The 23,454-nt window shown below is 36.0% G+C and overlaps 1 protein-coding gene across 1 annotated transcript; it reads left to right on the plus strand.

Moving 5' to 3' along the window:
* The first annotated feature begins 1,522 nt into the window (after positions 1 to 1,522).
* LOC111602601 (cadherin-86C) lies at positions 1,523 to 21,995 on the plus strand. The gene is made up of 12 exons (XM_030225755.1): positions 1,523 to 1,581; positions 11,368 to 12,038; positions 12,333 to 12,416; positions 12,470 to 12,595; positions 12,659 to 12,808; positions 12,865 to 12,979; positions 14,917 to 15,109; positions 16,505 to 17,831; positions 17,887 to 18,035; positions 18,687 to 18,777; positions 19,080 to 19,282; positions 19,346 to 21,995. The coding sequence occupies exons 2-12, from the start codon at positions 11,370 to 11,372 to the stop codon at positions 21,993 to 21,995; spliced, it is 5,757 nt and encodes a 1,918-aa protein (XP_030081615.1). The 5' UTR covers positions 1,523 to 1,581; positions 11,368 to 11,369.
* The last annotated feature ends 1,459 nt before the right edge of the window (positions 21,996 to 23,454 follow it).

A 23,454-nucleotide genomic window follows, 5' to 3' on the forward strand; every position in this document is an offset into this window, starting at 1 on the left:
AAGTATACATTTATGTCTGGCAATGGTATGCTGAATGATATATTGTAGATGGATGGTGTCAATGCAGTTTTGGATCAGCTTATACTCAGACTCTGGCAGTAAAGCTTTAAATATAAGTCTATTTCTGTTCGGAATCAAATTAAGGCTTTGCCCACCCACCCTCATGCTAATTCATAAGCTCTGTACCCACTGAAAACATTTGAAAAGGGTATAAATTGGGCAAATGTATGGAATTCATAGTCATTCATTTATGCATATGCATGGAAGAAAGTTAAATTATAAATTAAATAATAAATTAATTAAATTAATTAAATTAAATAAATTAAAATAAATTAAATTAAATTATTAAAAAATGGTACCAGATTTCTGAGGAACACTTTGCTTCCATGTGTATACTTTGTAGCTGGCTGAATAAAAGGAATGGGACATTTCACACTTTATGTGTAGTACACAAATAACAATTTCATTTCTACACATTACGATTGAGCCAATTTAAGGCTGTTGTAGAATATGTATGTATATATGTACATACATGCATACATACACATAAATATAAACCCGCAGACGTAATATTATTATCGAAGTCGCCAATGCTCCAGTACATAAATTTTGTTTATTATTTGCTGTCTTAAATGTATTTCAACGTTTGCTGGTCGCTCATCTAAAGAGAAGAGAATAGAACTGACTAATAATTATGCCATCGGAAAAGAGCGTCGGTAACCGCAAGAAGAAGAGCGCAATGCTGTCTACTCTCACACATACTAGTATAACAAAACCGGCTTTCTATGTCTGTGTGCGATCTCTGCGCGTGTTGTTGGCGGTGGGGCCACTCGACTTAGCTGAGGCTATATCGGCAACAGCTGCACCTCCAGCTCCGGCTCCAACTCGGTCTTTATGCTCGCTTTAGCTTCAGTACCATTTGAACAACGATGCGGAAAACAACAATCACATCGTAGTATATTTTGTGTTAAACAAACCTGCTTGGAGCCATCGGTATAATTTAATCTTGCAGTCTGAAATTATGAATAAATCTAAATCAGTGGAGTACTGTGAATGAAAGTGTCCCTAAAATATTTGAAATACTTCGTGTGGCGATGGGTACCGAACAAAATGCAGAAGTTTACACACATTTCCTTGATAAAGTAGAACCAATATGATGGACTCTAAAGTTATCCAGCTTGTTTGATCTACGAACAAGGTCGATTCAGGTTTATTGAACCGAGAAACGTGTTACTGCTACCTATGCACAAACGCGTCAGCTAATCGTTACAAATGCAACATGATTCTTCTATGATGCCTATACACACTGTTTTGTAAATACAAAATCAAATAAAATGCAAGCCTATTTGAAGCCGTACTACCAAGCGAACTTAAAGCAAATAATTATAACAAATAAGTAATGAAAAGTGAAATACTAAGGCATCCTTGCCAACTGACTATTTAAATGAAACTCACATCTTAAACGTCTCACGTAATTGTTGTGCATATTATAAAATAATATACCAGCATGCAGCTAGCAAATTCCCGAGCTGACCTGTTTTGAGCCTCAACATTTTTGTCATCTTTCGGAACACATTAAAGGTACTTAATGCTCTTTATTATTTAAAGCTCTCTAAAAAGACTTATGTATACCAGCGTCGAAATGGTAGAGCTATTAATGTATTTGCCACATAGAAATTCTATATAGTACGCAGTTTGGAGCTTGAGTCTCAGCATTATAAGTTGACTTTCAGTAAGTTTCCTTCGGAGGTAAGGCGTGCCCACACCACTCCTTAAGAACTGATTCAAAAGTCTGAAATTTAAAACTCACGGCATTTTAAATTATATGTGGGAATAATTAATTCATTGCAACAGTTATTCAAGTTATTATAGCTCGGATAAGTTGAGTAATGCATAATAGAGTCGTGAAAATGACCTGGCCAATTACCAGCAGGCTCTTTAAATAAAGAAATATTATATAACTAAATAGCTGCAACGCGCAAATTACATACAGTTTTATCTGCGGTAGCTAAGTGTAGATATATGTGTTTTATTTATGAACTCAGTTACTAGAAAACAGCTTAACTAAACATCAAAGGAAAACGCTTTTAACACGATTGAACTTAAATTGATATGAGCATTTACTATAATGCATATATCTTAATGCATCAAGTTTGGGTAGACAAAAACAACTCGAAAACGACCTTGTCTGACCTACTTTACTCGCCGCAGTACGAAAACTGACAGCTGTGCGGCATTTTAAAATTTATGTATGAAGCTTAAAAACTTATTTATATAGCAATCATTTGATGTGGAAACCTGTGCGTGTTTCGAGTTTTGCAAATATTTTTCCATTTGGCAACGCTAACAGCACCAATAGTACAAGTCCAAGACCAGGTAAATGAAATCTATGTCGTACGGGACACAAGGCAACTACCGTTGCCAATAACCAACAATAACATATTGAGTCGCTATTGCGGCAATTTTTCTTTTTAAGAGTGCTTATTTAAAAACTTCGAAACGTCGAAGAGGCCCCGGTCAGTGAGATAATGATTTATGAAGCACTTTAGCATTCACATTTGAATTCACATAGCCCAAAAGCTCTAATGATGTGCACAACTGAATAACTCATTGTTAAAATAGTATGGCTGATCGATATTTTGAGATTAACAATATTTTCAGAATACTCGTTAAAGTTTGTTGCTTAAGTCTTTTGGTTTACTGCCAACGTTTCGGCATCCAATGAACATGTGTTCTCAAAATATTTTATTTGCAACAAATGTTGTGCAGAAGGAAAACCCATAGTAGGAAATAGTGTTCGGTCTTAAGGGCGTGGTTTGAATGAAGCAGACAATTTCAATTTTTAACATAACTAACAGTCGTCACCATTAAGAACAATAACAGCACGAGCTCAACATAACGAAAATCTTAATGCCCGACGCCCACAACATTATGGCCGTCATTGTCGCTGTTCTGCTGTACAACAGCACACATCATCGTCATGATCGGCGCCTGTCCGTCCTCTCTTGTTCCTCCACAGGTTTAGCCATAGAACCTCTCAACTGCTTCGGCTAGGCTTAAGTGAAAATGATTTTGTACGTTATTGATGAGAGTGATTGCAAGACAAGGCTTCGACAAGCCCTTAGTCATCACAGCAAATAGATTCTTAACACAATTTTGCCAATGTGGCCATTGACAATCTCTTCCTCTAGGTCGTCTGCTCTCCACGTCATGGTATTCATTCGGTTGATTGTCCGTCTGCTGAGCTTCCTTCCCTCACAAATGTCATTTTTTAAAACGTGTTTATTGTTCAAGTTCCTGCAGAGCCTTCTCTTTCATGTGAATTAATTTACATACATTTCATACTTTTAAATCTATGCTATTCTATTTGTTTACATTCTAAAGCAACAAACTTAATACTTTTTGTTAGCAAGTTAACGTGATAGTATGTCCCCTAAAGATCTTGAAAAACTGTTTTATTATTATTTATAATAGTGTTTATTTGCATCAGCTTATAGGCTTCATGGGAACTTAAAATTTACCTTGTGGTGCACATCTTAGCATATTTCCTGAAAGACAGAAGATGACATTAGTTAAATCAATTATTTTCATGTTTTCAATGTCCAGGAAAATGAAGCAGCAATAACACTAAAGTTTAGATTGAATTTGAGTATTTTTGCACGTCGACTGTGGCAGTTGTTGGTCCCTAACCATCGCCAAGCTGCACAGTCAGTAACAAACTGTCTGCGACTCTTGTTGAGGTAAGGCTATCCAGCTGGCTCTTTGGCTGTCCCACGCACATTTTTATAACTCTCGTTGATGCTTCAGCTGTCGTTGTTGCTGTGATGGCGTTCATTTGCGAGTCTTTTATTCACCTTTTTCTGCATTTCAATGCAACTTGGCGCTGGTCTGGTGCCCATTCCGTATGCCACCTCCGATGCTAAGAATCGAGTCTGAAAAGAAAAACAAAGCAGCAGCAGCAGCATGACAGTCATACAGCCAAGAACAATCTGGTCGAGAATATCCGACTAGGAGGAAACCTGTGCCAAATTGTTAATTTATATGGATATATATATATATATATATATATATATATATATATATATATATATATATATATATATATATATATATATATATATATACTATAATACATTCACAGACATTAGCAAATTCTGATGGACATACGATCTCGTTAAGATGTCCTACTGTTCATAGAAATGGATATTTTCCACAGTTGGATGCTGATACCTTATACATTTTGCCACAAATGTTTTCAAATTTTCAATTGGTACAGGGTATTAGAAGCACGACGAGCAGATTATTCAAAACTGTTGACTGGTACAGGCAAAGAAGAGGGCGATGACGGCGTAGATCTTGAGTCTTTTAATGCTTATCATGATGATGAAGTCGACGTAGACGTCGACGTTGGCACCGCAACTAATCGAATGACTTTCTGGCCCTTGTCCAGCCCCCATGGGCTGGCTTAAGGCCCCGCGCGCATATTTGTGCATTGTTTGTGATTTTCACTTACAAGCGACTGTAAATTACAGCACAGCTTGCACCATGTCTTAAGCGTTGTACGTTGTTAATTATAAATACCGCATAGAATGTTTGTAATGAAAAATTCATTTTGTCTCATCCACTTTGGTTGATTAGAAATAGGTGGGTGTTGCCGTTGACTGATCCGCACTAAGGAAATTAATGTGTTCATATTTTTTAAATAATATTTGTTATCATCTGTTCGTGGAGTCAATGGACCACAAATGATTTTATGCCCGATTACAACGATTGAGGCAATCGAAGAATTAATACAATTTTAGGCATTATCGTGAGAAGTGAGGTGCTATTCATCCAGATTACGCGCCTCAATAAAAGCAAAAGATGGTCGGAAATCAACGCGCAGTAGAACTTAGCACTACCAAGAATTTATACCTTGTTTATTGGAAGTATTTAAGATTCAAAAATAAAAAAAAATTTATATATGTCTGATTTTGGATTGAAACATATTGAACGTCAATTACCCTCGCAACACTATTGGCTGATTCTTGATTAGTAAATGATGTTAGCCTGTCCTAATTGATTTAGAAAAGTGTTATTAGTTCACAGCTAATCAGATATTTTTCTATAAACCGTGAACATTTTTAATTGTTTTTTAAATAGTACGATTGAAGCGCTTGCGAGGCGGCCAATCCGTTGCATACCAATAAGTTTTTTGCCCTGTCACAACATTCAGCTATGAATGGAGTATCACTTTATAAAGACAACCTCGTAGGTACATCAAAGATTTTGACAGCCAATCTCGAAAATTACCATCTTTCAACATCGGAATCGGTTGTCCTGATGTGTGTAAGTCACATATAAATTTTGAACATATCGATTTGACAATCCTCCTAATTGATCACTTATACTGAAGTATTTTGTTATATGGACGTGAATTTAAAATATATCTTAAGAATTGAAGACCTGAAAATAATAGCGTATCCTATAGTCGAACCCGCTAAAGTTGCAACACAGGGCACACCCAAAACACACCCGCAGCTGCAGCAATAAAATGTTTAAGCACACATGTATACCATAAATATGTACATAAATATGCAGATACACACACTGAAAAAGTAGACGGGCATAAGCCCACTGACGCGGTGCCCAGACGCACTGAAAGTCGGATAGACAAAATTCAAAGACGGACGCGCCCAACAATCCCCCAGTAATAGTGAAGGCAGGAAAACGCGGACAGGCATCTGTGCAGGCATGGTGAAGGACGGTCATATCACGGGACGGGGAGCAAAGTACGAGAGCGGCTAAATAAAAGTTGATTACGAGTCTGCGTCGCTGGCTGGTTGCCAGCCTACCAGGCATAGCTTGCTGGTTATATGACTGGCATTGTCGTGAAGCAGATTAGTTTGCCATCGGGTTCAACTTTATTTGCAACACAAATTTTCATTCTAGTTGAATGTGCAACCACAGCCGGCCATAGCCAAAGCCAAAGCCAAAGCCATAGCCATAGCCATAGCCATAGCCATAGCCATAGCTGAAGCAATAGTCGCAATCCAAAAACAGACAAAAGTTATACAGCTCGCAGCTCGCAGCTCGCAGCTCTCAGCTCTCAGCTCACGAAGCTGCTGCATTTTCCGCATGCAGACAGCGAAGTCAACCTAAAAATTGAACAACGCCCAAAATCTTGTTTTGCTATAGAGTGAACTCACGATTTTTGGCGCGGTCGCGAGGCACACCAGACTAACTACGAAAAAAAAACAAGAAAGGACATTAATCGTAGCTCACTACAACACGCGATTCGAACTTTATATACCCTTAAATAAATCGAAGCAAAGAATTCCCGATATTTTAGAGGTTCTATAAATTGACTAAAGTAAATTAATAGAATTATTTTAAGCAAACATTGTGGCATATTAGCAAAAACACAAAAGGGACGATTTCTATATTTTACATTGTTCTGTCTGTGAATACAAAAATGAAGTATCTAATAATATAATATAATATAAATATTTCAAATTTGAACATAAAATTGTTATAATATATAACATATAGCATATAACATATAACATATAACATATAACATATAACATATAACATATAACATATAACATATAACATATAACATATAACATATAACATATAACATATAACATATAACATATAACATATAACATATAACATATAACATATAACATATAACATATAACAGAGAACAGAGAACAGAGAACAGATAACAGAGAACAGAGAACAGAGAACAGAGAACAGAGAACATAGAACATAGAACAGATAACAGAGAACAGATAACAGATAACATATAACATATAACAGAGAACATAGAACAGATAACAGATAACATAGAACAGAGAACAGATAACAGATAACAGAGAACAGAGAACAGAGAACAGAGAACAGATAACAGAGAACAGAGAACATATAACAGAGAACAGAGAACAGATAACAGAGAACAGAGAACAGAGAACAGAGAACAGAGAACAGAGAACAGACAGAGAACAGAGAACAGAGAACATAGAGACAGAGAACAGATAACAGAGAACATATAACATAGAACATAGAACATAGAACAGAGAACATAGAACAGAGAACATAGAACAGATAACAGAGAACAGAGAACAGATAACAGAGAACAGAGAACAGATAACAGATAACATATAACAGAGAACAGAGAACATAGAACAGAGAACAGAGAACATATAACATATAACATATAACATATAACATATAACATATAACATATAACATATAACATATAACATATAACATATAACATATAACATATAACATATAACATATAACATATAACATATAACATATAACATATAACATATAACATATAACATATAACATATAACATATAACATATAACATATAACATATAACATACATATAACATATAACATATAACATATAACATATAACATATAACATATAACATATAACATATAACATATAACATATAACATATAACATATAACATATAACATATAACATATAACATATAACATATAACATATAACATATAACATATAACATATAACATATAACATATAACATATAACATATAACATATAACATATAACATATAACATATAACATATAACATATAACATATAACATATAACATATAACATATAACATATAACATATAACATATAACATATAACATATAACATATAACATATAACATATAACATATAACTATAACATATAACATATACATAACATATAACATATAACATACATATAACATAACATTAACATATAACATATATATACATATAACATATAACATATAACATATACATATAACATATAACATATAACATATAACATATAACATATAACATATAACATATAACATATAACATATAACATATAACATATAACATATAACATATAACTATAAGCATATAACATATAACATATACATATACATATAACATATAACATATAACATATAACATATAACATATAACATATAACATATAACATATAACATATAACATATAACATATAACATATAACATATACATATAACATATAACATATAACATATAACATATAACATATAACATATAACATATAACAATAACATATAACATATAACATATAACATATAACATATACATATAACATATAACATATAACATATAACATATAACCATATAACATATAACATATAACATATAACATATAACATATAACATATAACATATAACATATAACATATAACATATAACATATAACAGATAACATATAACATATAACATATAACATATAACATATAACATATAACATATAACATATAACATATAACATATAACATATAACATATAACATATAACATATAACATATAACATATAACATATATATGAGAATGAGTTTCATATATAAATTTATTGATGTCAACTCAAGCTTTGAGAAAATACAATTTAAGGATTGACCGAAATTTGCAAGTACCCAGTATGGCGTTCGCCTAACCACACCACATCATGCAATTCGGTTAGTTTTCGATTCGTATGTATGTTAGGAGAAATTAAACAAATGGCACAAATATTGTTGCGCAATATCGCCGAGGTCTTAAAACCAGTAAACTAAAAAGAGTTGAAGGCAGGGATATATGTATATATGTATTGTAACTGGGAATGAAACTAAGACTGAGGTTCAGACCAGCACTGAGACTGAGACTGAAACTGACGCTTTACTTACAACTGAACACTTACACTCCTATGTATCTTATGCTGGAGCCTGTCTAATCCAAATGCGGGCAAAACATAATATTGCAACATACTTGGCCGTAAATTCAAACGACTCAGCGCCAAATACGAGGGTGCGAGGGTGGCCACAAGCTGGCTGGCTGGCTGGCTGCCTGGCTGGCTGACTGGCTAGCTGGCTGGCTGGCTGGCTGACTGGTTGGTTAGTTGGCTCGCCTCGCTTCAAGTCGACTCCATCCAAATCGACTGACATAACTGGTCATTCGCATGTAGCTAGCTGCAGCTAAGGACACGACAGTGCAGCGCACTGCAGCTGCACAAACTGGAAATTCGCAAATGCAACTAGCATACAAGCCAGACAGTTGTTTCGACGGACAAAACCGGATTGACAATAAGTTCGAGTTCGCAGTTTGAGCAGCATTAAACAAGACGCAAATGGAGATGCAGCGGCAGTAAATACAGTTGGCCATTTCCCAAATTCGGAATGGAAGCGTACGACATAAGAGTTGAGGTCCAATCTTCTATGCTATCCCAGCCGAAATGTAGAATCCCCAGATGTGTTACATTGGACTCCTTTAGGGCTTGACTGGGATTTCATTTATTAAGCGAACTGTATATCAATATAAGCCATTAGGTTACCTTAATTTCCATACTAAACGCTTCATATTTTTAAATGTTAACTAACTTACAAAATATGTTAAAATATAGTTTCTTGAACCTCGCCATAAAACAAGAATGTCTCCTGAATTTAACATTTAACTTAACATCAAAATGAGTATGAATAGCTAACTCATTCGTGAATTAAAAGAGTATATTAGTTTTGTGCAATATCCGTCTTGCTGTCCATTAGTCTGTCCGTACGGCATCAAACCATTTCGCCGCTTTTGAAGCTATTGAAAACTAAAATTTGAAATATATAGAGTCGTGTGTAAGCTCCTCTTGCTAAGATATCCGATATGCCCCTTACTGGCGTGGCATACCGGGAAAGACATCCATGTATCTGGTATGAAAAAAACTCTATCAGTCAACCGCTGTGACAACCGCAGTATAAAAATATATAGTTAATGGTTCTCCGTATATATTATAAATCATCTGACGATACTCCAACATCGGCACAGACTGCTACAAATATATGTAAACCAATCAGTTATACAAATAGAGGTTTTAGTAATAATAATAACGAGTAATATTATAATTAAGGGCCTAACTTTAGCAGCGTTTGTACAGCTTGAAGTGGAAAGTGTGAAGTTTGTTAAAGTAAGTCAAAAAGCAGTTACACTTGTGCTATTCGTAAAAAATGTTCTCTCTAAAAAACATTTAAGTACCGGTCGTAATTGTTACACATTATTTCACGTGAAAAAACATGTCGAGCTTGAGCAGAGAAAGACGTGACCACTTAATGTTCTGTGCCGTTTGAGTTAATGTCTCACAACGCTTTTTTGTTTCGAATCGATACATAATCGTCAACTAAAGAGGTATTCAGTTATTTATCAAGCATTCTAAAGACCAAGAACAAGTTTTCCAGAGAGATATGTACAAATTCCAATTTGTTCGACTGTCTATAATTTCTTTAATATGAATCACAGAAGCCAGCATGAGCACTAGTCGAGCGCTTTCATTATTAAGCAAATATAGAAGTATATAGTTTAATTATTGCATGTTTTGAGTATCATGTACTTTAGTTGTCTAAACACAATTAATTTATTTTAAGCAAAAGTAAAGCAATAAAACTATTTAACAGTCTTGATGGCAAGCGTTTTCGAGGTTCTTATTCCGCATGCTAGATGATCTATATCAGTACATATGCGGCACAGTGTACAGCATAACCTACTTATTTGAAAGTAGTTTAAGCTCCGTTGTTAAAACTAGGTCGTAAGACGTTGGCAACTCCATGTTGAATGCAATGTAATTTGTCAAGGGCCAATACGTGTAAGTTTTAAGAATCTTTGGAAATACTCTATCCACAAAGTTTTATTCAAAAATAAAGCTGCATTTGTTAAATATTTTTTTGTTTTGCCGATTTGGAGCTTTTTCTTTCTCCAGCTCGCCTAATTAAATTATTTATTACATAACTTCCGTCTTATATATATGTTAGTAATCAAATTGGGACATAACTATTAACTGGAATGGTTATTTTAGTTTTGGGAGAGAAGAATCGGATGTATTCAAATATATCATTCATTCAATATATGTCCTCATCGCAATGTGTTACGATCTTTCAATTTTTGCTTTTTATAGAATTTTAAGATTCCAACTTTTTTAGTTTATGAAAGTTTATAAGAACGGACAAATGTAAGTGGCTGGATCGGTTAATCTCGTTGTCTTCTTGAACCGGAACCGCAATTCTTTTGCGTATATCAAAGATTTATAAAAAGCCATTTTTATTTCTTTAGTGTAGCAAAAGACCAATAGGAATTAAAAACGGAATTCAGAGAATGATCAAATTGCGTCAATCAAAAATATTTAAAATATATTTTACAATAGCTTATAAGTAACATTAATAATAAGAAATGTTTTTTAAGTACTATTCTATCGATACGTATTGCAAATTAAACCTTTTCATATTTCTTTCTTAATTTAAAATCAGCAAAACTAATTAATAAATTAGAAAATTTCATGTATTTTAACAAAATATAGCTTCGTCTTTCATTGTAGCAATGGCTTCCAGCAGTAGCAGCATTTTCCGCAGAAAAAGTCACAACCTAACACATGAGCCATATTGTGGTCTGAGAACCGCTGCAAGCAACACGATTTTAGATGCTAGCAAGCGAAGGCAAGAAGAATGTTACTATCATCAACCACCTACCTCCCAGCTTCACCTTCAACAACAACGTCAGTGTCGGCCAACTTTGCAATTTGGCCCATGGCTGAGCGCAATGACCGCCTATCGATTGCTGACAATCAGCCTCCTAATTGGAATTCTGTGTCTACATCACGTTCACGGAGTGGATCCCAAATTCGACCCCTCAACGCGGATGAGACTAGTTCTGGTGCCGGCTGACGCACAGGTCGGGTCTGTAATCTACAGATTGCGTGCAACAGACGAGGAGTTCGACTATCCATTGACCTTTGAGTTTATGGGTGATGTATCCTCGTCCACCTTCAAGGTGGAATCGCTTCCATGTACCAAGTACAATTCTGTCTGTCAAGCAAATGTTGTACTGCAACGACGCCTTGAGTCAGGCCGCTTCTACGACTTTCAAGTCTCGGTAAAGGACACAACTGGTGGCATAGCTACGCAATTGTGTTCAATTACAGCAACCAACTTTAGTACACCACATGACCTCATATTTCCACATAAGCCGGGCATCATCATGATACCTGAGGTGAGTGCAGATCAAAAGATCTTAGTCTTTAAATTATTTTATATATATTTTCCCAATAATTCCTGTTCATTAAATTATTCACGAGGCATACAATTTTTTGGATCTTCTTAATAATATTTTATTTATGACTTCCGAATGTATATCGATATATATATATATATATATATATAAAATATAATATATATATATATATATATATATATATATATATATATTATATTTTATTTAATATCTACATATTTTTAAAATCACAATATATTTGATAATAAATCGATTTGCTTACTCTTTTGAAAGGATGCCAAGAGAGGTACTGAACTTGATTATGTAATTGCCCGAAAAAATCCACTGTTTCAAAAGCCAGTCTACCTCGAGCTATGGGTGAGTTAAAATGGGAACATATTAAAATAAACACTCAAATGTTTAAACTTTAGGGTTCGCCTTTATTTGCTATAAGACAAAAAATTATATCAGCTGAGACCACGGAGGGAACAGTTTTCCTATTGGGCCCTTTGGATTTTGAGAAACAAGCCATGTACCACTTGACAATTCTGGCTAATGTACGTTTATTTAGGTTTGCTTACTACTTAAGATAAGTAACTCTAAGCTCTTGTTCCACTTAGGATGCGTATGCTGAGCCTGGTCAAGATGGACGCAATATTGCTGGCATAGAAATTGTTGTTATCGTCCAAGACGTACAAGATCAGCCGCCTGTATTTACGATAGCGCCTCCAGTTACAAAACTACAATCCGGTATTCTTCCTGGCGATAAGGTAATTTGTTTATACATTCAAATAAAAAATGTGTTCTCATAATTCTTAAATCCAAGATATTGCAAGTTCATGCGGAAGATGGCGATAAGGGGAACCCGCGAGAAGTGCGATATGGATTAGTTTCTGAAAATAATCCATTTACTTCTTTTTTTGACATCAACGATACAAGTGGTAAGCCCTTTTTCAAGCAGCTATTGATAATACCTTCATACTTTCATACCTATCTATAATTAACAAATACATTTTCATCAACTTAATGTCACAATAACAATCGAATATTACGTAATGCCTATCATGGGGATGGCTAAGCATAAATACGCTTTAAGTTATTTCAAACATCTGACTCTCTACATTTTATATCATCAATCTAATATTCCATTATCTGAAATCTTTATTATGCAATAAGAATAGATGCATCTGGTATACACGACCACACTATATTCACTATGTGTGCATTTTTAGTACAGACAGCGCATTAAAGTCTCGCAGACTTTTTCTGGCTATAAGACGGAATTGGAAAAAAGTTGTTCCCCTTTAAACAGATTTGTATGCGCAGAGTAGAGTATAGAAAAAGCAAACCAATGACATCAAAAAGATATTAACATAACCACCAGCAATCGAACGGGCCAAACTTCAAGCCGGTCCATCGTTTGACTCGTTAGATGGCAAAGCTCATCTTCAATATACGCTGTGACCAAGTTCTGGAACTGCAATTTAGCTATAGGTTCAGCAACGTCGCCCTTCCCGCGGTCCCAGCCGCGGGCACAGTCAAGTCACAATGATTGCGGTTAAGCTTCCTTGTTTCGTGCTTCTCTGGTTCATTGCCAGTTTGACGGCAATGACTCTGGCAAGGCAGTGGAGCCTCTTCAGTCGGCTCTATAGACGTCGGTCGTTTATTGTGCTGGTTGAAGACGAGGCCTCGAAACACGTCGTGCCTTGGCCCAACTGCATTTCTGTGCATGTGTGTACTTATAAACTTTCGTCTGCAGCAGTTCTCCTCCTCCTCTTTTTTTTGAGAAGATATGCAATATTCTCGTTGGCTTTTTGCGTATTTTAGCAATTTCATAACTTATATTTCTACTTTGTGGTACTTTTTATGCAAAATTGGGGCAAACATCAATATCTGCAAGTACTTTTGACTACAAAATATTCATGCTCGGCCCTCAATAAGCCTGACAACAATTTTGTGATCATCCTTAACATCAGATTTATTGTAAATTCAGACAGATAAACACTACGCCAAGCTAAAACACTTTCTTTACTCTGTGAATAAGTATACAAATTTACATTAATGTTCCATTATTGCATCGGCCTAGTCAATTAGTCTCTTGTAAAGAGGGCTCGGTGTATTTTTTTCTCGACGGAAACAAAAGTGTTCCCAGGGCTGTCAAGCGAGTTATGTTTGTGGTTATAAAGGGTTTACTTCAACAAATACTCAGTAGAAAAAAGTAATCTTTTTTCCAGCACAAAAGATATGTGAGCTAAAGGCATAATCGTTTTCTGCAACTGGATGCAGCAAATTGAAGGTGCATCGCCGACCTCATTAAGTTTATCTAGTCATCAACTCGGTCTATCCCACAAAAAAAATTTGTAATTTTTTATTGACTGACTTTATTTTTATTAACTGATGCCGATTTAAACAGGATGTAAATGGAATTTATGTAGAATATATGTTTACACTTCTTAGACAGGCTCTCCTTATATGTATACTTAAATAAAGCTGCATCACACTCACAAGCAATTTCTCGCTACATTTGTAAACGAATTAATGTATAAATTTGTGTGCGTCATTGTGTCCGGTTTCAATTTCATTCAAGTGTTTCACATGTTTTTTCGTGATATATCGCATTAAAATCTATCCTTTCATATCCCTCCTTAGAGAGAGTATTAAATAATATAAATAATAACAGTATTTTAAAAGTAATTTTAATACGTTTTTTGATCAATAAGTAATAGATACTTCGCGGAAACTGCATTGTTATATATAATTCGAAAACATCTCCCTCCTAAAGCACTCTTCCTAGCTGAAGTCTGAATAAAAATAAAATCGAATTGAGGAACCTTACAAAATACATTTTAATTTAAAATATAATTACATCATTTTCCAGGTGAAATTTTTTTAATGAGACCACTCGAAGATATTGCCGCAATCACGCATGCGGGTGATCCCGTCTTACTCACTGTAATTGCGGAAGAAGTTAAAGTCGGTCGTGACGAACCTGCAGCAATGGCTTCCACAGTGCAATTGGCGTTCTTCCTACCGGACCGTACTAACTCGCCGCCTTACTTCGAGAACGATCAGTAAGTATTTAAAGCATGAAGGCATAGAGTAATCATATATTCATATACATACACATCTCTTGCTCTAGTCGAAAGGTACCCTATGTGAATGCAGATATATAATTTTATGTGAAAATAAGTAAGAAATCTCTAGTCGGCTGCCCGACTAAGAGATACACTGATCCCAGTCTATCTGCGTTTCTTAATAAAAAAAAAAAACAAAGGAACGCGCGTTCTTTGCCGCCTGGCAACGAACCCAGAAAACTTCGACAACAAGCGCCACCTTTACCAACACCAATACTGTATTGATTCCGCAAAAAGTTTGAAATCTCAACTTAACTAGCAGCTGATAATTTAAGCACAATTCAATCGCAATTTCAATTCTTCGAATATAAAAGAATGAACGCGTTTGAATGTATGTAATCACAGGTATAGGAAAAACACGTGCAGTTGGCGCTACTTGCCTCGTTCTTTTGCAAATTTGCCAAAGATTTTACTTAATGAATTTTAATGAAATTTCCAACTTATGATCTACATATTCGATTCGAGTAATTGTTAGCTTTCTAAAATGCAAAACTCCTTCACATATTGCCCTTATTTCCAACTGAAGTTAAATTTAAGGAATTTAGGAAAATTAGGAGTCGGTTTCCAAAACATAATAAAAATCAAAATATAAAACTAAATAAAAAAATTGGAGGCTCTGGCTTTGAACAGAACGATATCTAATTTAATAACCGCATTCCTATCATGTTCTTAATCGATAACAATAACGGGAATAGTAATCGATTATTTGAACAAACTTGATATGATATGAAAAAGTTGCAAGTCTCTAGTTCTTCTAGATGCTGAGTTCACTCATACGGACAGACAGACAGATGAGCAGGGCTCAATCAACTCGACTCGATCAAGAATATATATACTTTATGTGGTCTGCCACGCCTCCTTCTGGTACATACGCCTGGTACATACATTTTAATAAAACCATTATGGCCCAATTTCCCATTTTTAATGGGATCAGGGTATGTCATTGCCATTGTCAGTCATATTACCGGCGATTGGTGATATAATTAAACAGTCAGAGCAGCTTTTGAAGAGCATAATTTCTAAATATTCTTGATCAGAACAACAATCTGGGTCGATATCCCAATATTCGCCCTTCCGAACCCCGAAGTGTCTAAGATATATGTATTTATGTGTTATATATAAAATAAAAGGAAATAGTAAATAGCGATGCCTTATTACCTCATACGCTTATTACCTCATTCTTTTGCTGTGATAGCTATAAAATCCGATATTTCGACCGATGCTAGGAAATAAGAGGTTTATTAAACTGGAAAAAACAAATTGTATTAAGTTTTTATTTTTAGTCATATAGCCATACTCATTCCAACAACTTGGTTTTAATTTTTCTTTAAGCTATGTATCGAGGGTTGACGAAAATGCCTTGCAAGGGACAGCGCTGACGTTCGTGGACCCATATGTACCTCGGGTGTATGACGACGATACTGGGAAAAACGGCGTATTTTCGCTGACATTACTTAACAATAATGGAACTTTTGAAATCACACCCAACGTAGCAGAGCGAAGCGCTTCGTTCCTTATTCGAGTACGAGACAATTCGTGGTTGGATTTCGAGCAAAGGCATTCGGTTCAGTTTAACATTCTCGCCCAGGAATTGGGACCTGCCACAAATCTTTCGGCCATGGTAAAAGTCACTGTATACATAAATGACGTTAACGATAATACGCCCGTCTTCGATCAACCGGGTTACACGGTAGAGCTGCCGGAAAACATGACAGTGGGCACAAAAGTCGTTCAGGTTCATGCAAGCGACCTCGACACGGGGCTGGGTGGAAAGGTGCGCTACACCGCAATCTTGGGATACCTAAATACTTCCCTCAATCTAAACGCGGAAAACGGGTTGATTACTGTAGCAACCAATAGCCATGGCTTCGACCGCGAATTAATGCCGGAGTATCACCTGTATGTAGAGGCGCGGGATATGGACGGCGTTGGCAATCGAGCACAGGTTCCCCTTATTATCAAGCTCATTGATGTAAACGATGAAGTGCCCGTGTTTGATAAGGACCTATACGAATTCATACTCGCAACCGACCTAATGAGCTTTACAACCAGCGCAATTATACATGCCACTGACAAGGATGCAACACCGCCAAACAACGAGGTGCGCTACGAGTTAATCAATGGCAACTATGAAAATAATTTTGTACTGGACAAGGTGACGGGTGAGTTGACAGTCCGCGAAAAGATCAATCTTCGTTCCAAAAAACATGCCAGCCAGAGAAGACGCCGTGATATTGACGTCACGCCGCCAACCGACAATGAAGACGACTTATTCATATTGACCGCTCGAGCTTACGATCTGGGGGTGCCTGTTCGATTTTCGACCACCACCATACGCATTTATCCACCAGAAAGTCGAAAGCGCATTGTGACATTTGTGGTGCCTGGCAGTAAGCTGGATAAACGGAAGACAGAGGAAACCCTGTCAGCCATAACGGGAGGAAAGGTTTACATTCATGAAATTCGACCACTGCGACCGGAGGAACCGGGTGCTAAAGATATACCCAACGACAATCCAAATATCAAAGAACGAAGTGTAGTCACGGCGACCGTGCTGTACGACAGCTCATCTGTAGTGGACATCTCGCAGATACAACAGAGACTCTCGCAGCATAATAACTCATACGCGATCATGCCAGAAGACACAGCGCGGACCGACGTAAGTAATCCTATCTTTGATTGCTGAATAACTAATAGCTAGTGTGCGTTAATAGAATCTCACTCCCTTGCAGACACAGTATAAGGCTGAAAACAAGGTTTTATTTTGGCTCCTTATACTACTGGCCACACTGGTTGCTCTTACCATATTGATTCTGCTACTTTGCTGTATTTGTTCGTGGTGTCCTCTGTATGGCGCAGCAACGTAAGTAAAATGTGGAGCATAGTGCTCCGAAAGAGCATTTTAAAGACAATCCTATACTTTCATCCCTTGCTTCTTGAATCGGTAACTTAGTCTCGGTATTTAATTCAACACTGGAGGATATACCATTCAAAGCTATACGAAATGCCAAAACGCTTCAATATCCTAATTCGATCCTCATTCCATGTTGTGTGTACTAAATGATAATACTTTCTATTACTCTTAAGAAAAGATAATAATATTCCTAAAATCTAAACAACATTTTATATTTGTTAATAATAATAGAATCAAAAGGGAATAAGAATACTTTTTAATGTTTTTATCGATCACTTTCAAGCACGTACTCTAGTACTCTAGTAACCATTAACAGTGCTACTATATATATAAATATATATATATGTATACAGCTGTGTAACTAGTTCAAGCACATATATATTTGTATATACTAAAAATAATCAAACAAATAAAATGTATACATTTCCCGTTAGCGTGTATATTTTCCAAAAATATATTCACTCTAGTATCGTACCAAAGACTAAGTACAGAGTTCAATGTAGTGAGGAAAATATAATAATATATCTTTAAAGCGCATACCATTATTAACCATCGAAACACCACTCACTTCATATTTAATTGTTTACTCTTTTCTTGTAGCAAAAGAATAGTTAATATCAGTAGAACTGAAGACGATGTACATCTAGTGCATAGAGAAATGGCAAATGGAAACCAAACAAAATCTGTTCAGGTAGATTTTGATCGATTTCAAATTTTTAGCATTTCGAAATATAGCAAACATTAAACACTTCCAAATGGCAATTTCGTTAGTAAATTCACTCTTTAGTTTCAATATATTTTATTTTCAAAATACCCAATCATTTTTATTTCCATCTATAACCTTTCACATATTACTTTTAATAACAACTGCCTTATATCCGATTTTTGTAATGTATTTTCAAAATTCAACTATTTTAACTATACAAATCTGATTATTTTCTCAATAGAAACTGTAATTTGTATGCATATATTGATGTCACAATCGTTTTACAGGTCGCAGAGTGGATGGGAAGACGAGAGGCTTGGTCAGCGGATAAGCCATCAAATACACGTACAAAACCTACCCGCTGGGAATTCCGCGATGGACGTGAACAGTCTGAAAACGTAGAAATGCAACACGCAGGCGTTAATACCGATGGCGATGCAGTCCGCCACGCAGAAGCTGAGGAGTATCAGCAAAGACGAGTCCGCATTAAGTACTGCCAAAATCTTGCACGCATTACTAAAATGGAATCAATAACATAATTATTTTTCTACAGAAACAGCCATACAACCAAAGAAGACCCTCATCATAGTTTCCATAATTCTAGAACCAATTTAATAAACGATCGTGACGTATATATTGAGGACGTAATGGACGATCAACACTTAGTCGAAATTAAGGAAAAGTTCTCCCGTAATAAGGAGAATAGGCCATTGGAGAATAGTCGGTTGAAAAACTACGATTCTGATGCCAGACAAATTGACGATGACTCTATGCGAAGGCACGAGATAGACCGTGGAAGCGACATCGACTTTAATACTGCCCAAAATAGTCTCAAGAATAAGCGCGAACTTTTTATAAAGGACGGAAATGTCGAGATCTTACAGCTCATGACGCGGGATAAAACCCGAGACGGGACTGTATTAGATGATGACAATATCTACGTGAATGTTCCAGTTAAGTCATCAGCAAACCTTTCACACCCACAACTGTTGATGGTGGACAATACGGGTAAGGAGATATTAATGCGCAGATTCATTGAAGAGCAGCCAGATGGAAAGCAAATAATACGAGAGCACTATCACATCGTACCAGGCGCAACATATATTCAGTCAATGCCAAACGAAATACAAGGATCAACACTTAAGGGGGACACATTTCCCCTGGGTAAATCGGGACCAAATAGTATTGTTTACTCGCAAACCGAACCTGAAGTCAAGGTTATACATACCCAGTCAGTTCAGGGCGCCGAAGACATATCTCAGCTCCAGCCCGTTGTTGCAAGTCAGTCGCTTACAAATGAACTGGAGCACTCACTCAAGCAACAAAATGCGCTATTACGTCAAATATTGCTAGAAAAGGAAAAGCTAGAAACTAGATATACACAGCACGAAATAATCTTAGAAACCCAAAGTCTTCCGGGCCAGTCGATGGCTATAGGAACACAAACTGACTGCGACGCTGGTACACAAACCGAGCAGACCGAAGCCTTTAATAGCAAGTTAATGGTCCACTCACAGGCTCAAGTGGGCTTTACTCGACGGCGAGCACGTAGTGAAAATGATGACTCGATGTCGGAGGACGAATACAAATATGTGCGCTTTAGTCCCCCGAATAGTCCTGAAGGTGTGTACTGGATAAAGCGCCATCAACCCAAAAGACGACTAAGGATACGCGGCAGCTCACAGCCTCGAAAAAGAATTGTAATGGTTGAAGAGGTGAAGCGCAAAATCAAAACACCTATAAAGGAGGAGGAGGAAATACACGAGAAGAAGAGGAGAGTACCACCTAAAAAGCCACTTCGGGAAACCAAAACGAGTATTTTGCGAAAGCAATTGAGTGATGAAAGCCGAAGAAGTGATGTTGCCAAAGAGTCCAATGGCAAGCACAAATCTGAGGCTTTAAGCCGTGAGGTACTTATGGAAATATCCGATTCACTAGATGAAAACGGCAGTCCAAGAGCGCGCAGAGCTCAACAGTATTATGATAACTTTGAGGGAGAAGTCGACGAAAATGACTCCGAATACTCAATTGATTCCGATGATGATGAAATTGTAATTAGAACAAATTCAAACTTACCGGGCTATGCATATCAGCGAAATGTGCTCGTTACGAAGTCCCGAGACTCTGGGCGTTACGAACTACAAGTAAAAAACTCACCCCATCAAAGTAAATCTGTAAGCATTTCTCCGCCGTCGGAGACTCAAGAAATAACACCTGAGGCTAAGCCCAGACTCTCCCGTAGAGACAGTTCGAGACGCAGTCAACACTCACGAAAGCAAACATGTTCGGAGCCCCCGCATCATCGTATTTCAGTTTCAAAGTACGATGTGCAGAGAAGCGAAAATGAGAAGGACTCACATAACAATTCCACTGAAATAGCTGTTTCAAAGCAAGCCGCAAATGATCGAATGTACCAAAGTGAAACAGAATTGGCCGGTCACGATGAATCAACTACTCGAAATGTACCCAAATATATGGAATGGTATTATAGTAAAAAGAAACCCTCTTTAAGCGGTCGAACTTCAACAGAGTCATCAAAATCCCAGTTGTCAATCAAAAAGAAAAAGTCTACCCCAGAGAAACGTATGTCAAAAACAAGAATGAACTTAAAATCCGAAAATCAAGCATTGAATGATGAGGCCGCCAGATTCAAACCGGAACCGGCGCCTCGAAGAACTCCACCAAAGGGCAATCGGCTGCTCAAAGAAGATAGAGCCTTAAACAAGCAGCACAAACCCAAAACAGAGACTGACACCAATCATCCGCTGCTGCAGCATTCTGAACATCGTTTTGAACGGGAAAATGCTCCGGAAGTGCCACCACCACCCACCAAGCTACCACACTACATGTACCCGGAAACTCCGCCACATGCGACGACTGCGGACAAAGATCATCTATCGCAAAAACATAAGCCGAAACCCTCCCCCATCAAGGAGAACGAAGTAAAGTTAACAAAATCAAAAATAAATCTTTATGTTGAAGATCCAAATGCCGCTCAGCTGCCATCTCATGCACAGAAACAACTGAATGCATCAACTCTCGAGGATGATCACGACTCGGGCATCGCCATGAATTCACTAATGAATAGTATGGGACGCAGAAATCCTATAGCCGAAAAGAAAAGCGTCTTTTCAATTGCTTATGACGATGTCAGCCGCGTCAAGAAAATACCATCAGGTGGAGAGTCTCCGCAGTACTCATAGACATCAATAAACATTTTCAGTTATATATTATATATATATAAATATATATATATTTATATATGTGATAGCCTCTAAGGCTCTTAATCTTTGAAGCGACAAATTGATACAATCGTTGCGATTTACTGCAAGACACTTGTATACAACGAGCCTGAATACTCAACTCACATATTGTTTTGTATTGTAAATATCTATAAATAAATTAGAAATGAATAAGGGCGTGCACAAATGTTGATATTAAGGATTATTAAATAGTTTTTATTTTACAAAAGACATCCAATAAATACTCGAATCACATCGATTAACGACTCTTTATTATTAGTTGTGTTATGTAAGAAGAATTCCATTGATTTTACGCCATGTGCTCAGAAATGCTTCATTTATTTTCATATTCCTATTAAATGTTGCAATGCTATTTTGGGACACAGTTCCAATCGCTCTTATTGTTGTGAAGATGTATTATCCACAATTTATATGTAGTTAAGTTCATTTAAGAATTCTGTTCCTATGTACATCCTACCAAAATGTTTTGGGTATATTAGTTTACTTACACTTATCAAAAATTTACCAAGGACTTTTTTATTTACATTTCTTTTACACAATATAAGCATCCGCAAAACTATTTAAATTCTAATATTGGCTATCGACTAAATTGTCCAATAGAGTTTGTGAGTTATCAAGAATTTCTATGCGCACTTCATACATTTGTTTCGATTTTTAATTATACAAAATAATATTTTAAGTAATTATTGTATCGCAATTTAGTTTAATAATTTTATGAATTTTGTATTTTTGGCAACAAAATTGAGAGCCAAGCAACTTGTTCCAAGAAGCCACCCAGAAATTTCCAATAGCTAATCACCAAATGTTCCAGTGAGTTTACCTTTGCTTTCCTCTACATATCAAGGCGTAAATATTGAGAGCATATTAGCACAAGATATTCCTTCCAACCTTGTTTTATATGTCGAGACATTTATATTTCCATATATGCTTATTATTCAACAGTTCTTAAAGTGCACATAGAACTTACCAATTTAATGCAGTAATCTAATAAAATATCAAAAATGGAAAAAAGCATAATACAATGTTCGTCAAGCAGAAAGCGAAATATGTTAGAATCAGTCAAGGATCGTTTAAAGTTAAATTAAAAGCAGTGAATAAATATAGGCAATATTTAAATACAACGCGACCAGAGCTCCCTGACCACGCATTTGCATTTATTTTAATAATTTATGCCTGTTTCTTAGTCGATTGTCGCAAACATCAAATACTTAAGTAATAACTGCCATATTGACATAATACATATGATTAAATGAGCACAATCAGTTAAACTTCTTGTACATATGTATTTAAAAATAAGATATAGGCAAAAATACTTTCCATAAGAATATTGTGTACATATTTATTCTAAGGACATATATAATAGAAGCACCGATTTATTTAACACTCTATATCCTGGAAA

This window comes from Drosophila hydei, unplaced genomic scaffold (genome assembly GCF_003285905.1).
Source record: "Drosophila hydei strain 15085-1641.00,03,60 unplaced genomic scaffold, DhydRS2 tig00008139-arrow-pilon, whole genome shotgun sequence".
In the NCBI taxonomy this organism is placed as follows: Eukaryota; Metazoa; Arthropoda; class Insecta; order Diptera; family Drosophilidae; genus Drosophila; species Drosophila hydei.